The sequence below is a fragment of the Pieris brassicae genome, chromosome 1 (genome assembly GCF_905147105.1).
Source record: "Pieris brassicae chromosome 1, ilPieBrab1.1, whole genome shotgun sequence".
Lineage (NCBI taxonomy): Eukaryota > Metazoa > Arthropoda > Insecta > Lepidoptera > Pieridae > Pieris > Pieris brassicae.
The window spans coordinates 15,808,895-15,831,370 of NC_059665.1; the positions used below are offsets into that span (position 1 = coordinate 15,808,895).

General features: G+C 34.5%; 2 protein-coding genes across 5 annotated transcripts in view; both read right to left on the minus strand.

Moving 5' to 3' along the window:
- Positions 1-15,486, minus strand: part of LOC123706720 (protein unc-79 homolog) — a 55,920-nt gene extending 40,434 nt beyond the window's left edge. For all 4 annotated transcript variants that reach the window (XM_045656116.1, XM_045656108.1, XM_045656099.1 and 1 more), the window contains exons 1-17: positions 15,324-15,486; positions 13,791-13,910; positions 12,886-13,047; positions 12,096-12,266; positions 11,196-11,288; positions 10,427-10,612; positions 9,324-9,483; positions 8,922-8,994; positions 8,292-8,374; positions 6,520-6,651; positions 5,807-5,932; positions 4,510-4,631; positions 3,996-4,185; positions 3,149-3,248; positions 2,678-2,833; positions 2,012-2,114; positions 798-919 (exon numbers count right to left, since the gene is read on the minus strand). In XM_045656116.1, the coding sequence (XP_045512072.1) occupies positions 798-919; positions 2,012-2,114; positions 2,678-2,833; positions 3,149-3,248; positions 3,996-4,185; positions 4,510-4,631; positions 5,807-5,932; positions 6,520-6,651; positions 8,292-8,374; positions 8,922-8,994; positions 9,324-9,483; positions 10,427-10,612; positions 11,196-11,288; positions 12,096-12,266; positions 12,886-13,047; positions 13,791-13,910; positions 15,324-15,378 (2,154 nt within the window). In that variant the 5' untranslated portion in view covers positions 15,379-15,486. The remainder of the gene's footprint in view (positions 1-797; positions 920-2,011; positions 2,115-2,677; positions 2,834-3,148; positions 3,249-3,995; positions 4,186-4,509; positions 4,632-5,806; positions 5,933-6,519; positions 6,652-8,291; positions 8,375-8,921; positions 8,995-9,323; positions 9,484-10,426; positions 10,613-11,195; positions 11,289-12,095; positions 12,267-12,885; positions 13,048-13,790; positions 13,911-15,323) is intronic.
- Positions 15,487-16,854: 1,368 nt separating this feature from the next.
- Positions 16,855-20,039, minus strand: LOC123714089 (transient receptor potential channel pyrexia). The gene has a single exon (XM_045668213.1). It carries the CDS (start codon positions 20,021-20,023, stop codon positions 17,111-17,113), a length of 2,913 nt encoding a protein of 970 aa, XP_045524169.1. The 5' UTR covers positions 20,024-20,039; the 3' UTR covers positions 16,855-17,110.
- Positions 20,040-22,476: the final 2,437 nt, after the last annotated feature.

Consider the following 22,476-nt stretch of genomic DNA (forward strand, 5'->3'; position numbering starts at 1 on the left):
TACGAGCAAACGTCTATTAAGAGAACGTAAAGTGATGATCGCGTCAAATAAATTTATGACATGGTCAGTCTTTAAATAAATATTAAATAGTCATACGGTAGTTTGTAATGTCATTATTTATGACAATTGTAAATATTTTCGGTGAAATAAATATTTGAACGCCAATTACTCAGTCGTGTCGGTTCAATACAAGCTTTGAAAAAGGCAAATTACAGTATAATCTTGTCTTTATGAAGGATATTTAGCCGAGACAACCAACTAGAAACCAACTGCTATATAATACTTTTTTAAAGAAATCGTTATTTAAAAAACAGACATAAAGGCAACGGGCGGCTTCATCGCTAAGAAGCGATTTCGTTCAGTCAACATTAGAACAAAATTAATTGCTAGTAATAATGTAGTGACACCTAAAATCCGGGTTTACAAATCACTGATGACGTCATTTAGACTGGTCGAGGTTGGAGTAACAGTTGTTCGAACCTGTAGCTGAGTTTCATTATCGGACGTCAAGGCAGAATACAAAATACGATCCGTATCAACTCGACGTCCGTTCCACAACTTAACGTTTCTTAAGACATTTTTTTCGTGCACCACCACTATATGGAACCATATAAGTATTGCCGAACCAATACGACTTAGGGTCCTTCGAGAAAATGGCATACTAATTCTTAAAAAGCCGGCAATGCCCCTGCGAGCCTTGGCAATGTGTCTCCTATTACATAAAAAAACCTTCTTTCCTTCAAAATAAGTAAATGAAAAACGAAAACAGGCTAAGACGGTATTAGGAAAAAATATACCTGTTTAAGCAAAATGTCCAACATAAGAATACAGCAAGTCAAATTCTGAGGTTTCATTTGATCGTCATCATTATCGTCCGGCGGCGAGTCGTTCGTTTCGCCAGCTTTTGGCTTCATACTTTCTGTAAATATATTACATAGTAATAGGTGATAATGTCTAAAATACTTTTGGGAATATTGAGACTATAGATACATAATCTTAACCATTTAAAATATTTAGTACCACGCGGGGCAAGGCTGAAATGAAACTTCTTTATCAGCGTAAAAAAAGTTCCGTCATGCGCCATCTTTTTCTTGTCCCTACCACGGTTGATTCGAAGCCATTAAAAATAAAAATATATAATAACGATAACAATGATAGTAATCATTCTATTACAATTAATGAAATTCTGTAATAATCTTAGCCGTAATTAGGTAAAATGAAATATTTGTATTCATGTCTATGATAATAAAAGCATTTTGTTAAACTTAATCTTATTTTACTTTATTTAACCAATTTCTGTAAAGTTGCATAAGTAGATCATTTTTCGAAAAATAAGAAATAAGATCATAAAGAAGTTTCACTACTTACGTGTGTTCACTAGTACAGGCACACATTTTTTAAGACGCAATGTTATAAATTTTAAACGAATAAACTTAACTACTGAACTTAGGTCTGAAATCTGAGTCGTAACATTAACTTGGAGTTCTTAAAAGATAATCAATTAAATATAGTTAATAATGAAGTAATATTATATTAGTGGAATCTCTGGAAATGATAGTTACTTTGCGCTTAACGGAATACGTATATAGAAATAAATCAACTTTTCAATTAAATTAAATTTATCTATCGCTTTAATAAAAATATTAAAGATTGAAAAAAATCCCTAAACACAATTTCAGGGGAGTAGATCGAGAAAAATAATATTTCAGAAATTCTATCACCATTAGAATGTTACATTATACTTGGGCAAGAGGCTATATTTATTTCCAAAATATGAAAAGAAAGCGTCCCGGCGTATCCTTATTAATTTACAAGGAGCGGTCCCCGCGAATTTAAAAAAAAATATAAAAAACCGAGTTCAAGTAATAAATTAAATAAAAATATCTCAATTTGGTCCAGCCGTCTTCGAGCTTGCCCTTAGCAATATTTTGCGATTTATTTTTACATATACAGATTAACAATATATAGTATATTTTACTACATTAGATATAAATAGATAGATAAAAATTACCTGGTTCAGGTTTAAAAACTTTCTCCGGTAGATTAATAACGCAGTGGCTGAACAACTCGAAAAGGTTTGAAAGCGGTATCCTCACTTCTAGTAACGATATTGTCTGAAAGAAAACCCAAATTATACATAAAAATAATAATAAACGAATTTCAATGTCGAAAACGACCAAAATCAAAAGAAATTAGAACTAGATTATTGTTAGTAGTAGTTAGTTAATGTTCGCGATTTTTAGATAATTCAGAGACATGTCACGTGACCATTTTCATACAAAATCCTTTGGCGTTAGTGTGTCAAGCCAGTCGAAGTGATTTTGTCTCAACCCACAGGTATGCCAAAAGTATAAAAAAAAAACAATACAACGGCGCTACAAACATTTTAGGTCTGGGCCTCAGATTCTGTATCTATTTCATGATCATTTGTTAATCGAATAGGCAAGTAGGTGATCGGCCTTCTGTGCCTGACAAGTGTAAGACAAGCCGGTTTCCTCACTATGTTTTCCATCACCGTTTGAGCTAATGTTAAATGCGCACCTAGAAAGAAAATCCATTGGTGCACAGCCTAAACCGCGACCTCAGGGATGAGTCGCATGCAGAAGCCACTAGGCCAACACTGCTCTGACAAAAGTATAATACAGATAAATATAGATTAAAAAAAATATCAATATACCTGAAACCATTCAAGGACCGTCAATACAGTATCCGGTCGTGGTTTGTCTGTGACTTTGATCTTTGCAAAATTGTATAAGTTGATTTCGTCTCCGCTCACCGCACTGCCGTCAGTTTCCAATATCTTTGCGACTGGTACTTTCAGTTCTAGTAATTCCTGAGAAATATTTTTTTATCAGTATAGTGTTGAGATGTTTTTATGAGTACGAGAAATTTTGAGAGCTTTTTGTAGGATCTGATTTTTTACGGATACTTGTTAGTATTTATAAAAATATATACGATACATATTTGATTTTTTTAACATAACTTTAACTTATTCACTGATTAGTGAACTATATTTTAATAACGTCGCAAATTTAGAATTATGCAGTATCAAAATTTAATATTGAAGTTGAATTTGAAGGCTTGAACTACACTAAAATTTTTTTTCTGGGTTTGCACTAAGATTTTTTAATGTGTTTTAATTAATAACCTTTTCGGGCACATCAGTGCAAATAGCCTCCATCCAAGCGGGCATAATCTGGTCCCAGATCGATTGAGTAATGATACCGTATGGTACCAAGCAATATAATCTGAAATTTTTAAAATATTTTTTTTACAAAATAGTTTTATTTCCGACATTTTTTACGTTTTAATAGCATAATTCCTGAATTTCCGTGTATGTACCTCGCATAACTAGCCAATATGAGCTGTATAAAATAAATATATAAGATAACATTATATCGCATTCGCGTGAAATTAATCATTATTTTTTTTTTTGTATATTTGTTGAATTGTTGTTATCTTTATTTTAGATGTTTCAAATTTTAACTTAATAAATATAGACATAGACATAACACTTATTGCTAACAAAAACACATAAAATAACAATAACCAAAAAATATAAATAATTACAAAAAAAATAATATAGAGAGATAACAATTTTTTTAAAGAACAAGGTTTAATTGTGTAATGCGTGTGTGCTGTGATTGTAATTGGCCCTGGCTCAGAATTATGCTGAGGAGCAGAGTTGTTCCACAGCACTGGTCATTCTGCCAGAGACCACAGCAGCTAGTTTTCGCCTCAGTCGCAAAAGAACCAAAAATATCGTGTTGTTAGATTATTTTATTTTAATTGCCATAATGATTAATTAATTTCAATATATTTTATCGTAGCACCTCTTATATATTTCCTATCTTTCGACAGAACTCATAGCGCTTGAACTTCAACAGAGCATAATTAGTACTTCTAGTTTACATACATATTTTTACTCTGTGCAAGCGTATATATAAGGACATCTTTGTTATGACTTACAAATCTTGATTTTTTTTTAGTCCTACCGATTAAGCCCGTCCCGTAAATGATGAGCTCTTGACGCCAACGTGTCCCAATGCCCAGCATGTCGTATATGGTGAGGTGGATGTGGCAGCAAACACGATACCAATACTCTTCGTCTGCATTCACCTATCGCACGGACCCACGCGCATACATACTCCCATTTCAGCTTTTCTACTGTGTGAGCTATCTCGCCTGGAAATAAATACAATATAACTACATACATAATATTGTCTTTGGTTCACAGACGCAAATAATTACGAATTTATTACATTATTTACCTAATCTTTCCAGTACTATATCGAAATCGAGTTCTACAAATTACTATTTTACCAATTCGGCGACAAACTTTTATATAACTCAGTCAAGAGAAAATTCATGGACTAAAATACTAGTAAAATAAATGGGTCTAGATAAGGTTATTGAATTGCAAATTGAAAAATCATAAATACAATACTTATAAGTAAGTTGCATATATTTTAATTTAAAACGTATTACTATGAATAAAATAATACTGACCCGAATATGAAAAGGATGTTACATGAAACCAGTGAAAAAGCACAGAAAGTAATCTCCCCAATACTTCGTCAGGTGTGTCCGGGTTGGGCGTGCAAAGGCCTACCATTAGCCATACTCCATATCTGTTTTAGGAAGACTCTTTAACAATTAAAAATATGTGTATGTACTTATGTACACGCGTTAGAAGTTATACTTATTTGGCGTAACAAGATAAAAATCAAAAAATAGAGGACAACGTGAGTCATTTCTGCAAAAACCCGTCATTTTTTAGTCGATATCTATATTTTCGGACGATTGCTTGCAATGTAATTTTTTTAGCATCTCACAATTTGGCATTCAGTGGCCATAGAGAGAAGTTTAATCGTTCGCAGATTCGAGTGAGATAAGCGGCAACTTTATAGATTTACTAAAGTTATTTTATTATAGTCCTGAGAATTATTTCTACCACAGTCTGTTATAGTTGCGTCTGCTGAAAGAAGGTTTTCGAGGCTTAAAATTGTTAAAACATATTTGATGAATTCGATGACACAAGATCGGCTTTCAGCCCTTGCTATTGTTTTAATTGATAATGATGTAGCTCATTCAATAGGTTATTGTGCTTTAATTATAGATTTTAGCCTCAGGAAAAGACGCAAACACCAATTTTAAAATGTCATCATCAAATCATTTCGTATTTATTAGTTTTGTAAACAAAAATGTAAAAAAAAATTAAACTCGAATTTCATTTATTTGTTTAAATTAAGTATCAAACGTGACAAATACCTATACCAAACAACCAGATCTACTTTCGCATCACATACTTTTCACGAAGGACAAAGGGCTTCGTCAAGACTACCGCCCGTAGCCTCGCAATGGGTAAGGCCGCCTCTTGTTACCAATGTATGAATCTTAATCTCATAGTATGTGATTCACGTCGCGAGAGGTTTCTACACGCTTTTGTTCGTAAAACAGTCATTGGCGTTTGATGGAAAGCTATGTGTTAGCTTTTAATATTCTTTTAATTCTAAACATTTTTATGAAACATATTCTTAAGAATATTGCTACAAGTGCGCATGTGCAATAGTTATTCATTTGACTAGTTAGGTTGTTTACGAATTGACTCGAATATCTCCCCGAAGTGGGATGGTCGAGTCGGAGTAGGGAGGTGATTATAAAAGAGGTTGTGACACATGCACACGGGCGATTCCTTTGTACAAGTTTGAAGTTATACAGTTTACGTAATATCAGTTAAGTAAATTAAGTCATCATTAATCACTAGATCAACTACCTCTAACTTATGTAAAATAATTGATACTACCTTCCAAGCAGTTGGCGATCTTCAACTGAGATGGGATCAGGCAATTGGACACTCAGCGGAGATTTATTTAATTCCGCTGAACTATCAGGATCCTCCATATTGATTGGTTTTGCTTCTTTGAGTAAACTGTAAGTGATATTAGAGGTTTTATAGAAATTTCTTACTTCTAAAGAATGTGAAAATATGCATAAATGTAAACATTAACAATTACAATTTACAAATCGAAGTAGGTTTTAGGTAAGCCATTATTACTAATGTCTTCAGTGTGCGACTCTCATTCCTGAGGTCGTAGGTTCGATCTCCGGCTATGCACCAATCTACTTTCTGTCTATGTTTGCATCTAACAGCTTGAACGGTAAAGGAAACCGTCACGTCTCGAATCCAAAAGTTGACGATACACGTTTAACAGAATTCACCGTGACCACTTGTCTATAAAATAAAAATGATCCCTAATGCAGTCTGAGGTCAAGGCCCATAGAGGATTGTAGCGCCACTTGATTATTACTATATTAACACTGTCTTTTCATCGAGTAAATACTTTATGGGAAAAGTAATCCAAAAATATGCAAACATTAGAGATTCTAATTTATGATATAGGACTCAGCCAACGTGATGCACTTCTGATAAACAATTTCATACCGAGAATATATCTGAGACACAATTACCATTTTCGATCTCTATCATACTCTTTGTGCTACATACCTGTAACTTACCTTATGATAGCTTCGACAAGATTAGTCTGCATATCACTGTCCATCTGCCAAGCAGGAGGTAACCGCGTGTGAAGCACGTGATCTCCACCACGACGGCTGTTGTGGCGGTTGCCGTGGCATTGCTGGCAGTATCTGAAAAATACGTATACAACACGTATAAACACGTATATATATACGTAAATTCTTATAGACATTGATTTTTTTTTAGGGGGCAAACGGTCAGGATGCTCACCTGATGTTACGCCGCCTATGGACAACCTCAATGCCAGAAGGCTCGCGAGTGCGTTGCCGGCCTTCCAAGTATTGGTTACAGACATTTTAACATTCGTTTACAATATCATAGCTAGCGCCCTTTACACTGGTAATACCTTATTATTTTTCTTCAAATTTGAAATTTAGGGTTAAATAACAGTTGGAAACATTTTTACTCGTATACGTTTGAACGTGCTTAAACAAGATTGTATATTTGTGGCGTACGACCCTGCGCCCGTTGCATACTCTGACTTTCTTAGTTTTAAAAGTTCGTAGTTACGCGCCGAGGCCATAGCCAGACGCAATCACTCACTTCAGCATTGTAAGCATAGCATTTAATTAATTAGCATTATTATCTTATTGTACGTGAGTGATATAGAGTGAAAGACCCAGGAACCGTACAGATTCTTTGTTTCAGTTTTTATCTAACAATGACACTAGTTATGAGGATATTGATATTTGCCATCTCACCAAAGAGGATGTGAGGAAGTATTTGAAGAGGCGAGAGGACTTTGACATTGTTTAGCAGTAACAATCTAGTTTTTCGTTTTAAGTATTAATTGTCATTTGTTTAATGTTAAAATTCAGTTTTCTCTAATTTTATGTTTTTGTGTATTATTGTTCTTACTTTTGTTTTCTGTTTCATATATATTGCTTTTCTATGTAATCTGTTTTGGCTTAGTATATTGTCTAAGTGTTTTGTTTTATAATATGTATGCTAGCTGTAAGATAATTAATAAAACAAATAAATTTGGACTTCAATTTAACACTACTTATGTTACGTTGATTCGATTTGGATTAAGTGTGTAATTCGTTAATACGTTAGTCACCCAACGTGTCTTTGGCCGTTCATAAACTATTTTTAACAATAAATACTAAGCCTTGGGTGACGTATGAAGCCCCAGTATACCTTGATATGAAAATGGTCAGTCGCAGGGACGACGAAACAATTGACTGCTTAATACATAAAAAAATATCTTTTGGAATTAAGAAAAAACACTTTTTGAACGGATTAAAGCTAATAAACGGATTAACAAAAGACAATACTATCTTTTGGAATGTCAGTCAGCTGGGTTGGGAATTTAACTGCTTTGTGTCCTACTTTACATTGTGTTTGCAATGTGGTTTTTTCTTTGTTCTTTTTTTGAATAATTTTATCACCTTGTTTTATTCACTGTTTACAGCTGTCACTCTAAAATATGTCTGTAGACCTACGGGTGAAACCAGTGTTGCTAGATACAGCAATTAAAAGTTTAGTTGGACCCATTTTTGATTAAAGTTATTGTTTATATTCCTTTTTTTAAATATATGTGTGCTTTAATTTAAATTTTTTTTACTTTCATTATCAATATATAATTTATGGCATATTTAACAAATAAAATTGGTAAATATCGAAACAATTTTTTATTACGAACAAATTCAATTCGTCATAACCGCCAGGACTAATCCTACGGGTCTTATGTAAAGAGCGCAGATCATAAATAGATAAATCGTATGCCTCGTTATATCCTCTTTATTACCTGATAGGATGATTTCCGTTGTAACTCGCGCATTCGTTTGAGAAACAAATGGAATATGCTGCTTTGTCTGTTGATCTGCAATTCTGAAAATAATTACTTATTTTAAGAACCGCGACTGGATATAACATGACTGTGAATTTAAAATCAATGAGGAAAATCTGAGGAGTTGTTACACTAGTGTGTGAGACTAGTGATTTAACGTTTAAAATTCAGACATTCTTACAAATGCTTATTTCATGTGGCAACACCAAAGAGACTTGTATTTTTTATGTAACAGAGGGCAAACGGGCAAGAGGCTGACCTGATGTTAAGTGATACCGCCGCCTGTAGACACTCATACTGCCAGAAGCCTCGCAAGTGCTTTCTCGGCCTTTTAAGAATTGGTACACTCTTTTATGTTACGTACGTGCGTACGTCCGTAACGTACTGTACGGAAATACTTCAGTGGGCAGCTGGTTCCATACTGGTGGTGTCCGGCTAGAGGGTCTTAAAGAACGCTCAGTTACGACGGAGGTCGAAAGACGTTGTCTACTATATAGTATAATACTTCACTCGTATAATATAAGGAATATTACTATTTTATTAATAATACGTAATGAAATATACGTGATGAAATTAATTATATTTTACCTTATTTTCGCAGACCATGGAGACTTGTTGTTGCGGGTGCAGTATATCAAAGAACCGTTGATTTGGGTGTTCCCTATAAATAAAAATATAACCATTTTTGTATCAACATTTTAATAGAGCCTTTTTTAAATACAAAATAAAAAGCATATTTGTAACGTAAAAAACGTTACAACTTGAATTTGGTATTTTAAATACAGAAATTTATAATTTATTTATGTAAAATAAAATAACACTATGTCGGATTGAATTATATTTTTTTTTTAAATTGTTTATTATGAAAACTGTCACTACACATTTATATACGCGCAAAACTTTTAAAATACATAATTATTAAACACGTTTAATGCCATACGCAAATTATTGAAAATTTCTTCATTTAATTAAAATATTATAATAAATTACCGATGGATCTCATTAGCGCACTCGATGCAAAGGTACAATGGCGGCGGCGTATCTGAAGCAAATGTCACACTGATGCAATGATCGTAGCACACTTTGGCTGCTTCTGCGCATCCCGCGTTGGGACACATGTCACGCTGGCATAGGAACGCCACCAGGTCATCTGAAGAATTAGCGTGAAGTGATTCCAATATGTAGCCTTTATAAGTAATAAGGACGAATACATAATAACACAGCGCCATATTAACAAATAAATCAAAGAAGAACTATGAATGCGCGAGAGTTTGTTTAATTTAGAAGAAATATGTGCGCTGTGGAATGAATTTGCTATTTATGTTTTTAATTGAGGATTTGATGTTATTCGACTCTGCGTTACAATGAATTCACCCTGAAATTTGAATCTGAAACTTGCCCAAGACTTTAATATACAGGCAATATTCAACCCTATATGAAGGTACCTTGCCAATTTTTTTTGCTTGCTAATTATTTTTCACATCTGTTATATTAGGCAGTTAGTAATGATCGCGCTATTTTGGCCCCGGAATCGATTACCGGCAAAATTTAATTTAGTTTAGTTAATATATAAATGTTAACATTAAAATGTAAAAATAGGGTAAAATAAATTATAATAAAAATAAACTTACACGACATTAAGCTTCACAGGTTCACACCATCTACTATACATCTAAAGCTAAAAACATTAAATTTATTTTAAAGAGTATAAAATTATAAAAAAAAATATTCCAATATATTTTCTCTACAAAAAAATTTGGACAGACTATGAAATTAACAAATAATGTATAGAAAATATAGTTTGAACATATCTAAACGGTAAGATAAGGTTATGTTTACATATTTACATGCTTTATCAAACTTATAGTAGAACTACTGAAAAATGACATTCAAATTAAAATCCAGCCTCATAAACATACTATAAGAGTTTATTAGTTAAACCGCGTTTATAATTTCTTTAGATATTTAGAAGGCATTTAACGTCCTCTTATTTGACGTTTGACACTAGACTAATTAGAAAAAACATATAGTATGTTTATGAATAACGTTTTTCTATCACAACAAAAACATATAAAATTATTAAAAAATCTTACTAGAAAACTTGCAGAGCAGGCCCTTCCTATCGAAAAGCTTGGCATCAAACGGTGGCCAGTAGTAGAAGAGTAATTTAGCTGCAGACAAACGCGCCCCACATGTGCCGTACGCGATCACACACAGTACGTCCTTAACAACGGACTGCTTCATTGACATAAGGCATTCTAGGAGTTGGCAGTGGTGGGCTGAAAGTATTAAAAAAATATTGTAGGAATCCTCGAAAACGCGTTTTGTTTTCAAGCATAGACAATGCGATACCCATATGTGTAAAAAAGTTACTAATTACATTTAGTTAGGCGATTAGTTATCTATATTAATATTATAAAAGGTTATGGTTTGTGTGCTTGTAGGGGTAATGTCTCGATCTACTGAACCTATATATAAAAGTCTTTTACTTATAGATGGCCACTTAGTCTTTTCCTTAATATATATGATACTCACCTTATTTGTGAGTATCATATATATTAAGCGGAATAATGGACCAACTGGTCTAAGTAATTTGTTGAAATAAGTTCTAACGAAAATGTTTTTAACGAACCCAGCGAACGAACGGAAGATATACGATCGAGTTCTAGTGAAAAGTTATAGACATATACTATCGACTAAAATATTTATCGACTAAAATATTTATCGATTATATAATCGACTACATATAGTTATAAAACCTACCTATCACACCCATTGCTTATAAAATACGCTGAGTTGCAAGTGATAAAAAACTTTTATTGCTGCCCTTTATTTTAAATAAATTTTATATGAAATGGTTACCAGGGTTAGTAGAGTGCTGAAAGACCATCATGATAACAGCTCCGACAGACTGTGACGCCTCGCTTTCTTCTTCCATACCAGCGTAGCGTCGTGCTATGGAATATAACACGACATTTTATATGCCGCAGTAAAGTAGTTAAATCAGAGAGTTAGTAGAATCTCTAGACAGTTAATTAAAAATCGATATTCAATCAAGTCGCTAGCGTTTTGATTTAAATAAAACAGCGTCGAAAACGTTGAATTATCTGTCTGACCGAAAGCCAGCGTTTTGATTAACAATGTAAAACAAGACTCCGCCATGATTATTTCATTTGTTATTGTTATTTCGCTGCGATCGTGAGAGCTTGGCAATTCCGTGTTATGCTTTATTGTAAATTGGTTAGGTTAGGTTAGTCTTGTTGCCTAGCAACGTTTAGGAAACTCGTTAAACGTTTCGTTCACTCACATGTATGACGGTACTTTAGCGACTTGATTGAACATAGATTGTTTATTAACTGTCTAGAGATTCAATTAACTCTCTGATTTTACTACTTTACTGCGACATATACACCAATTTAATATGAAGCTTCAGTAGATTCAGTAAGTAAGTCTGGTTTTTCTGTCCGAAAACCATGCACCAATGGATTTTTCTATATATAAACATACGGCAGGGGAAATTAAGACTCAAGACCCAACATCGTGTTAAAACAATGACGGAAATTGTTTGAAGGGAATTGTTTTATAGTATTGTCTTTTGTTAACATAGCTTTTACACATTAAGAAAACACTTTTTAAACGTATTGAAGCTATGTATTATAATTATAAGTTTATAATAATAATACATAGCTTCAATCCGTTTAAAAAGTGTTTTCTTAATGGGAATTGTTTTGTTTATTTCGAATTAAATGAAAGATTACTTACTTATTGTAAATGGTAGTATATAATAACACAGCAAATGCAATATATCCTGGTGAAGGTTGGCAGGGAACATGGCAAAACAGTAGGCCACTAAATATGGCAGATTGTCGATCATGTCATACTCCAGGAAAGGCATCAAGCAGCCCAGGCATTGGAGGACAGCTTGGCCGAATGCTGAAATATATTTGAATAATTATTGGTTTGAAAATAAATTTAAAACAATTAAAGGACTATATACAGTCTCTATTTATTCTATAAATAGAAGAGTTGGCTATGATTAATATAATAAGGTGTCCCCTAAAATGTTTTAATTCTTAAATTTATTTTCTGAGACCCCAATGAGATGGAGAACGAGATTTCAATTCACGGCTAAATAATAACTGTTTCGGATTAATAGGCACAGAAAAGGTAAAACACTGTGTCTTAAAAAAAAATATAACAGATTAGGAAATTCATACTGATATACGACACTATCAAATAATCTTTAACTACTTAGAAAATAAATACATCAGTGGCGCTACAACCTCTTTAGGTCTGGCCCTCAGATTTCTGAATCTGTTTCATGATCATTATTCAATCTAATGGGCAAGTAGGCGATCAGCCTCCAGTGCCTGACACGTGCCATCGACTTTTTGTCGTTTTCCTTCCCCGTTCGAGCGAATGTTAAAGATAAGTCCGTTGGTGCAACGCCGGGGATCGAACCTACGACCTCAGGGATGAGTCGCACACTGAAGCCACTAGGCCACTTCTTATTGCCTTAAGTACTTAGAAAAACAATTTTATGACAATATACCTTGGACGCCATACTGCAAATGTGGTGCTGAGTCAACCAGCTGAGAGATCGCATTGAATAGACCCTTGTAATCCAAATTAGGGTAGAGACCCATACGTTCTGCATCGTTATCCGCATCTCTCATCATTTCGAGAGGGGACTTCGGCACATCTTTCAGTACACCTGGAATTTATTTATATATTTAATTACATTATATATTATAACACGAATATTCTAAAATTAAAATATAAATTGTTTATTTTTTATTTCTCATTGATCCACATTTTTGTATGATATAAAATTTTTTAATCCGGCAGCAAGCTTGTCTTCATTGAGATAGTTGAACCTGACATCTCATGAGTTACAGTCGAACATTCTTACCAATGGACCAATATTCGCAACCTCCAGGCACGGCCTAGGGCAACAAACACAGATGACAGTAGACTGTAACGGCCGACATGTTAACAAAGCGCAGACCGTGCCTTGATCGGTTTTTCGAAAAAAAATATCTGAAGGAAGCAAACAACACGACTCGCCTATGACTATTGTAAATAATATTACCGATGTAACCGAGGCGTGATATCTCGCGAGACGCGTAACACGAATTAGTATGATTTTAATTAATCTATTTTTTTAGTATAAATATAAGAGATGGATAACGTCCCTGGACACAACGGCAGGGGAGCATATCGAGAGAAAAAGAAAAGAAACCAATCTTGTTAGTATAATTAATATTAATACACGATATATAATATTCAGTTGATTTAATTGATTGATTTAAGCGGCAGGTTTAATATATCAGACACAAACATTTATTTCGCAATAAGTAGCTATGTATACTCACAATCCTTACGAAAAAGAGAGTCCATCTTAGCTTTAAAGTTGCGTAAGGTGAGCTATTACTGGCTTATATATGAAGTACTTACTAAGCAATGTCTGAGAGAAGTATTTAACAGTGTTCGCGATGTCAATACCGGATGGTAGCGGCTGAATGTTGTGCATCAGACGAAGTTGGCAGTCATAAAGGCTGCGGATCTTCGCGGTGACTGTAAACAACTCTAAGTTACTTTGATTGCTGGTTCCTTAATATAAACAACATACAAACATTACATGCAAACTATTAAGAGAGATCTTAAACTATTACATAAATTTTAATGAGACCGGTATATTGTAACCAGCAAAGCAGCTGATAATATTGACATTCTTTTAATGTGAAACTTCTATTCTGAAATTATGCGATAGGTCTTTGTTAATGCCACAATGCCGGTACCCAGTTTACTGTTTGGTTGCCTTGGGTTTAAAATTAAATTCAATACTTATGAACAAGCATGCAAGAATTGTATAAAAGAAGCAACTATTGAGAAAACTATCAAGCAAGGAACTTTTATTTGAGTAATGAACGTTAATTATTAATATGTAATAAATCATTAATGAAATTTAGTATTTGATTGAGTATGCACAACTTAATTTTGTATCACTTTCTCATAAAATTGGTAATCATTATTATTATGTAAATTATTTTATACATATTAATAGCAATTATTGTTCAGTGCAAAGAGAATTAAATTGGAGGTATTCTAATATATTATCATATAATTGTATACATGCATACTTTATTTCTGTTCAAAAGTAAACTGCTTGGTCTTGGTGATGTTGCCAATGATATTCCTAATTAACTTTAATGTAATCTAAATAAACTCTAAGAATATCTTGTAAAAGAATGTATGTAAGTGCAACATTGGTGCAGTGGATTGATTATGTAATAATGATAAAGTATGTAATCTTTTCAAACTAGCCTTGCGCCTGCATCAAAAGAAAGGTGAGCAGATCAAATACTTACAAATAAACATATATATTAGTTATTGATGACTTGTTCGGCACTAAATCTTTAAAACCTATTTATTTGAACCATCACTACACTTGTCTGTAAACACATAAAAATAACAATGGTACATAGGGTAACTGTAACACCACATAGAAAACGACATCAATTTTAAACACTGAAGTCTGCATTCGGTCAGGTACACAATACAACATTAATAGAATTGCCATCAATTCTAAAAATTATTTAAAATTTTGAAAAGTGTTCAATTTAAAGTGATTAAAGAAATGCTTTTGGGTACATAGAGTAAAAGATTTGTCTACAAAAAGTGGGATAAGGCAATCTATCCTAGACAGTTGGATGGCAAGACTAGAAGAAGGGTGACAGACATTTAAGGGCCACTCGCGAAGCGTGCCACAGGGCTGAGGGTGCAACAACAAAATAGCTCGATTGAACGAGCTCACCTTTCTGATTCAGAGGCTCCAAGGCAAGCTGCATTTCGTATGGCTGGGTGGTCTGCATTAGGAACACATAAAAAGCTTTCACTACGCAAAATGCCGCAGCGAACTCTGAAAAATGAAATGCGTTAGTCATGCATGCAATTTAATTGAGCTTCAAAGAGTTATTATGGTCTTACAGGCAGCCGCCCGTGTCCCCATGTTAATCAGTTGAATCTTGAAACTGCCCTGCATTTGTCCTGAGTGACACTCGCGGACAGAAACAACTAATCGATAAACCCGATTAAGAATCAAATTAGGTAGTGCGGTTAGCTGGGCGAAAGAGATAAGACCTAGTCTAGATTTTCCATTCTCTTCAGTCTATCGATCGTTTTCCACTTCTAGCCTAGTAAACACTTCTACTTGTTAGTTCGTAATTGCGCGCGCAATTCCTGATCCTGGTCAACTGTCAAATCACAAATGGAAGGACAAATCTGTTTTTTTTAATTCACTCAACGGGTAGGCCAAAATGTTTCGCCCACCATAGTTACCACTTCCTATAATACAATAAATGACGTTTGAATATTTGATTTTCATGTATCTAATTAATGGTATTTAAATATTATTTAACATTTCATTAATTACGAACTAAAATATAGACGATGTGACTTTTTTATTTCTTATGGCAACGAGACCTTTAAGACATACCGAGAATGTGGCTCATATTCATATACAAAAGACAATTAAAATGAATAAACAAATCGTTGCTATAGAAAAGCTGTATATAAATAACAAATTTTGACGTCTTAAGTCTCAAGCTATTTCAAAATAAGAAATTAACACCTATTAAACCGATATGTTAATAAGACCGCCGCTAGATATCGGTCTAAAAATGTCGTCTTACATTATGTAATCCTGGTCAGACACCATACGATTACAGGATACAGATAAAGACAATTACTAGATTGTGTTCTACCAACAGCTTACTTAAATTTATAACAACCAATTATTAGGGCCCTTTACCTGTATTATCTCTATTGAGGGGCGTCAGACGCAGCCATAGTAACGTATGTGTCGACTATGAGTGTGAGTAGCGCCTTCTCAGTATCCAAACAGTTGAGACGTGAGTTGATTTATTTAAATATATTATTTTGCAAAGACATTATGTATTTGTTGTTTTTTTAATATTCTTTTTTAAATCTGAATTAAAAAGACAAAAACAAAAAAAAAACAATTGTTCTATTATTATATTTATAGATAATGACACAATAGTAAAAATACCTATAAATAAATAAAATATGAGACAATGTAGCTAGCTGTTGGATATCAATAAAATTGTGCGGTTAAAAATTATATACCTACACGTCGCAGCCAACTAGCTTAGCCTAGCCGTTTAAGTAGCGACCTGAAAGATGTTCAGCCAGTTGATCAAACAGCTAGGCAAATGACTAGGATCGATGACGTTTCGATCTGTTGATTGTTAATTTAAATTCTCTTCTCTTTATACCCCATTTAGAATTTTAACGCTTTTGATTTATTGATATTTATTTTTGAATTATTTTATCCCTATTACAGAGCCTAAGATTACCATGTGATGGTTTAATAATAGTATACTTAGGACACATGGTAATTATTATAGGTAGGTATTTGTCACATTTCTGCTTGTTTGCTAAATGAATGTTGACTTTTGAATTAATATAATAATTATAAATATGCACGAAAATAAATCAGCATATTTAAAAATGCTTTATTTATAAAATAGGTAAATATCACAATAACCATAGTTAAATAGTAAATCTACAATTTATATATATATATGATCACAGAACGCGTTTACCGCTCTTATTTTCGATATGTACAGTGCAAAATATCACGTTCCATATTAAGTTCGCAACGGTCCACAATAGATTTTTAAACGAACGACAATGCTCGCTATAGTTTATTGACTTGTACCGTTGGCATTGAAAATAAACGGCCTATTATATCATCAACGATCCATAGCACCGGCCAACGCCTGTTGTATCACAAGCTGCTGGGCGTTTATTAGTTTTTTCAACTCTCTTACTTCCTGCGTCAGTTGACGTACATTCTCTGAGGTTTCATCTAGCCGCGCCTGCAAACTTCCCAATCCAGAAGAATAACCGTATTCTCGATAGCTTGAGTCATTATTGTTTTCATACTTTTTAAAACATGAATATGCCCCGGTAGTAGATCCGTTTGATGAAATGGTATGTCCATACTGCTTCCTCATTTTAGCTATATCGTAAGCCGCCATCATTATATCTCTAGGTAACCGTTTCTCGCTTGGATTTAAAGGTTTTACGCTCAACACAACTCTATAGGCTTGAGGTGATACAAGTGCGGAAGAATGTAGAATTTTTAAAAGGCATTTGGGTAAATAGCCATTAAATAATGCTAATTCCATGTACGATATCAGTTTAGTTTGCCGAACGAGCTTAGAGAGCCCTGCTGTTTTTCGAAGCCCTTGAATGTCGTGAACAGCTATACCAACCAGAAGGTTCATCAGCACTACTGTGACAAACATAAGAAATAAAACATATGTTATTTGCGCAGAAAATTCTAATAATACAGGCGGATCATTTCCATCCGGTTCGTTCAGTAATAAATCTAAATTAAGTTCCCCAATCATCATTGTTAACACGGTTATAAAGCCCATGAAAGGGTTGGCAAACGATGAAGAGTCTGGAAATATTACGCAGAAACTTATTGTAAAGCCAATAAGTATGCATGAATAAGCCATCAGCAGTTTTGCAAATTCCTTTTGTACTTTCTGATACATAGCTACATAAGTCCCGAAGACTGGTAACTGGCCGATCATCATCATAAGATTTGTCCATCCAGCTAGAACAGCAAAAGCCCCAACATGGTTCTGCCATGTATACGTGATATTAGTATAAATGTATGAAATCAAAAACACGCTAATGATGACGAACCATTCTATCATATTTTCCGATTGCATGAGGTACTGTTTGACTGTCGAATATCCAGCTATGCCGTAAACTTTCCTAAATATTTCGAATATTGTTATCCCGGCTAACACCCACCACTGCATTTCAATTACAAAGGGATTTTTTCTAAGCAAGTCACCAAGAATTGATTGTTTCTGACATAACTCTTGTTCTTGAATCGTCTCTTCCATGTCCTTGCTACCGTTATAACAGTTATGTGCAAGTGCTGTCAAAACGTAAAGTGTAAGACATAAAACAAATATAAAACTCAAAAAAAGTCGCGCAACATAATATTTTCTTATCTTCTCCCATTTTATATATAGAAACGCCGAACATAATGGATGCAGCAGGACTTCCTTCTGGCCTTCATCGACAAATGTGTTAAGATAACTTATTTCCCTCGGATAACAATGTTGTAGTATGCTGCGAAAGTCAAGTTCAAGTTCAACTTCTCGATTACTCGTCTGTGAGTGGTGTAATGTAATAGCGCAGTCCAATTTCCTCGTTATCATAGCCAGTGACGCAGGCGTCTTTCGAGCGATCACATTAAGTGCGGAGTTTCCCTTTTTAGATCGCGTTGTTACATCAGCTCCATGGTAAATCAATGTTTCAACGCATGCGGATAATCCGTCAAGAGCAGCTAGATGTAAGGGAGTAAAGCCGTACTCGTCTTTCTGGTTAACATTTGCCCCCCAACTAATTAAGGTTTCGATTATATCGCAAGCACTATCTGATTTTCCTATAGCGGCGTGAAGCGGAGTTCGTTTATCAAAATCCATGGCATTTGGATCGGCGTTGCCCTTTCTTAACAACGACTCCACGCATTCCAAACTAGCAGATCTTGCTGCGAGATGTAAAGCTGTAAATCCTCGATGATTCTTAAGACTGGCATCTGCACCCTTTGTAAGGAGGAAATCCACACATTCAATAAATCCTCCATCAGCGGCTAAGTGTAATGCTGTAGACTCTCGATCGCCAACTCTAGTTCTCACATTCGCGTCGGCACCAGATGTGTCTAGCAGTATAATGAGGCATTGTATCATTCCCAAATCAGCTGCTAAATGTATTGCATTAGTTCCGCCAGGCTCAATCTGATTGACATTGACTCCGTGAGAGATAAATAACTTTAAACATTCCACAGAGTTAGCCCGTACAGCGCAATGTAACAATCCGCCTTCGCAGTTTACGTACTTAACAACAGCATGTACAGACGCACCTCTATTGATTAGTAAATTAGCCACTTGCACAGAATTGCCGAATGCAGCACAGTGGAGGGGTACAAAACATCTTGGCATGTAATTAGGATCCACTCCACTTGTTATGAGATAATTGGCGCAATCCGTAGACCCACTGAACGCCGCTGCGTGCAGGGGAGATAGTCCCAGAGCGTCGAAGTGTAATGGGTCTGCCCCAGCTTCAACCAATTGTGTTAATAGCGGACTTAGTTTAAGAAACGCTGCCCAAAATAAACACACATTCTTTTCTGCTTCAGAGGCTGTTGCAAAGATATTTACAGCAAGATCAGATGTGATCACGCCTGATTCTAATTCGTCAAGTAATCTAAGTCTTCCGCCGACAGTGCGCATCTGTTCATAAGCGCTCTGACGTATCGAGTCCCCACAAATATGCGCAGTTAAATCCAAGGGCGGTTCTTCGAAGCTGTCGTACATATTAGGAGCACTTTCAGCTGGAGGTGATGATCCAGCAAGGACATACTCGAGATGTCCCATGGAAGGATAGGCTCTTTCGAGGGATTCTTCATCTGGCGGTGCGTTCTGGGTTCTTGGCGGTGGAGCAAGAATCCTGGAAGGTCGCTGGCGACGCTCCATATCGCGAGGGAGGGATCTGTGAGCGACATCGGGCTCTTCTGGATGTGGGGAGCGGCGCGAGCGAAACCACCGCCTGGGAAGCAAGCTGCGCGATGTGGGCATGCGGGCGTTCTGTGCGGGACTGACTCCTGCACAACCATTGTGAGGTAATTGCTGATCAGATGAATCGTGCGCACCTTCATTGTTAAGCTCTAAACTCACTGTCTTGGAGATATTTTTTTTCGACGTACTTTGGTACTTACCCTCTATTGAATATGCAATAAGTTGTAGAAGTTGTAATGGTCGTGAATAGATAATAGTTACATAATAAATACATTAAAATAGGTACCGGAGACTTTTTTTTAAATATCACCGACATAGTTTTAGACATTTTGTATTATAATGCACAAAATAACTAATAACTAATTTTGAATTAAAACGATCTTATTTCATATAATAAACACGTACACATTGTATTGTGTATAACTAGCTTTATGGAGAATCAAATGGATTAACAATGGTAAGTTGAGACGTTTGTTATGTCTACTTTTTGCTTATATTGAGTGTTTACTGTTTTTTACAGGTGTTTTTTAAATAGCAATTAGTATGATATTTTAAATAACTTTTATTGTGAATAAATAAGTTGTATGTGGCCCTATCTTAAGCTAAAAACAAATTTTAATATTATTACTTATTTATTTTATTTTATTTACTTGCCATTTACTGTGTGTTTTTCAAATATTTTAATTTTTGATATACATAAATCTTAATTTCTACATACACGATATAGAGGACTAACTATAAAAACCAATAATAATATACAACAATAATATTGCATGTTTGGCGTTGTGTGGCTTGTTGGTGTACCCAACGAACAGTCAATATTATTATTTTAATAATTGAACACACTAACCGCATGATACCTCTCCTCTGGCTTACTGTAATACTGTTATGTAATGTCATGAAAGAATTTCAGTTATGTTAAAATAAACTTTAAAATGTGGAACAAATTGTGGTTTACTTTTTACTCAACGTTCTTAATTATTTTACCAATATTTACTTTCTATATTTTATGCTTTGCACTACTTTCCATACTAGACGAACTATTTTTCATCCGGGCTCGTATAAACGTAAAAAAAATTACATCTCGCTACAGGACAAATTTCTCAGAGACAATAGAAAAGTTTTTGTTTATTAGGTTGTGTGTTGAGAGTATTGAACCAACCTCAACGGAAATCGGTTCTTTGTTGGTCCGATAAATTTTGCTATATTTTGACAAGTCCCGAACTTTTTACTTTAGTCAAATTACCTACGGTCAGGACGTGGGTTTTGCGTTCCCATTACCTTGGAACTACAATATTGTACCGTTACGAATTGATAACAATAATGTATGGAAATTCAATCGATTGAAATGCTTGTGCAATTCAATTGTAAAGGCTTCCTGCCTTTTCATAAAGCCTAACAAATTGAAAGTAATTCCACCATAATTTTACATCAAATTAGGTACCTATAGGTATGTTAGCATTATTTAAACATTATAATATGTAGGAAAAGGTAGGTACGGTTATCTCTCGAATCGAATCTCGAATACTCGCTATTTTATACAACTAGAGCCGGATTTAGGGGAGTGCAGCAGGGACTATATAGGGGCCTTTCTTCTGATATTTTGTTTTTCGATTTTATGCATTTTATCTTTACCATTGTACAAACATGAGCATATTGTTCGTAAATATTTACAGAAATCATTGATTGAAAACTCGACTGAAAAAAAAAGAAATTTTTGGAAAATCAAGGGGCCTCAACCCTTGTTGTCCCGAGGCCTCGAGACCTCTAAATCCGGCCCAGTGTACAAAATGGTTCGTATGAAAATATAAGCTATGAACAATTACTTATATACATTGTTCCGGGATTAGGGATTCCTCTTCAATGCATGTAACAATGAAGCAAGACGGTTTCAACTGTGTTATGAGACGAAGTAACTTTACTAACATAGCAACTAAGACGGAATTGTTACTAACCCTTTTAACAAAATAGATAAATGGTCTAAAATAAATAACTATTCTTTAATTTAATGAATTTTAATACTGTATTTTGATTATACTGTATGAGTTGATACATTCCAATTATGTAGCTATTTGTACGCTATATTTATCCATCCTATTTAAGTGACTTTACCAATCCCGACAATATTATAGGCTATCTGTGGTGTTAAAGCATAAGGTTCCATGTGATCCTTATCCGGGTGTGTAGGTGTTGCGATGGTGTGAGTTATTCAAGAAAATTCCAGTATAATTATGAAGTCGCCAGTGAGATATATCCTTCCAGTGATTAAGGATGATCATTACAATTGCTAGCTTCCTTTGTCTTGTTTATCGCAATAGAACTAATAGCTGGACAAAAACACGTGAGATCGCGTAAAGATAAACCTCTTTAGCTATTATTTCTTAGTCATAATCATGTGTATCTGAGCGAAAGGCGCTTTGTTATAGGTTCAAAATACAATTTTTAATGATCACTGTAGTTTTTGATATCTAAGATATCGTAATAGATCTTTTTTATTGTAGAACACGTACATA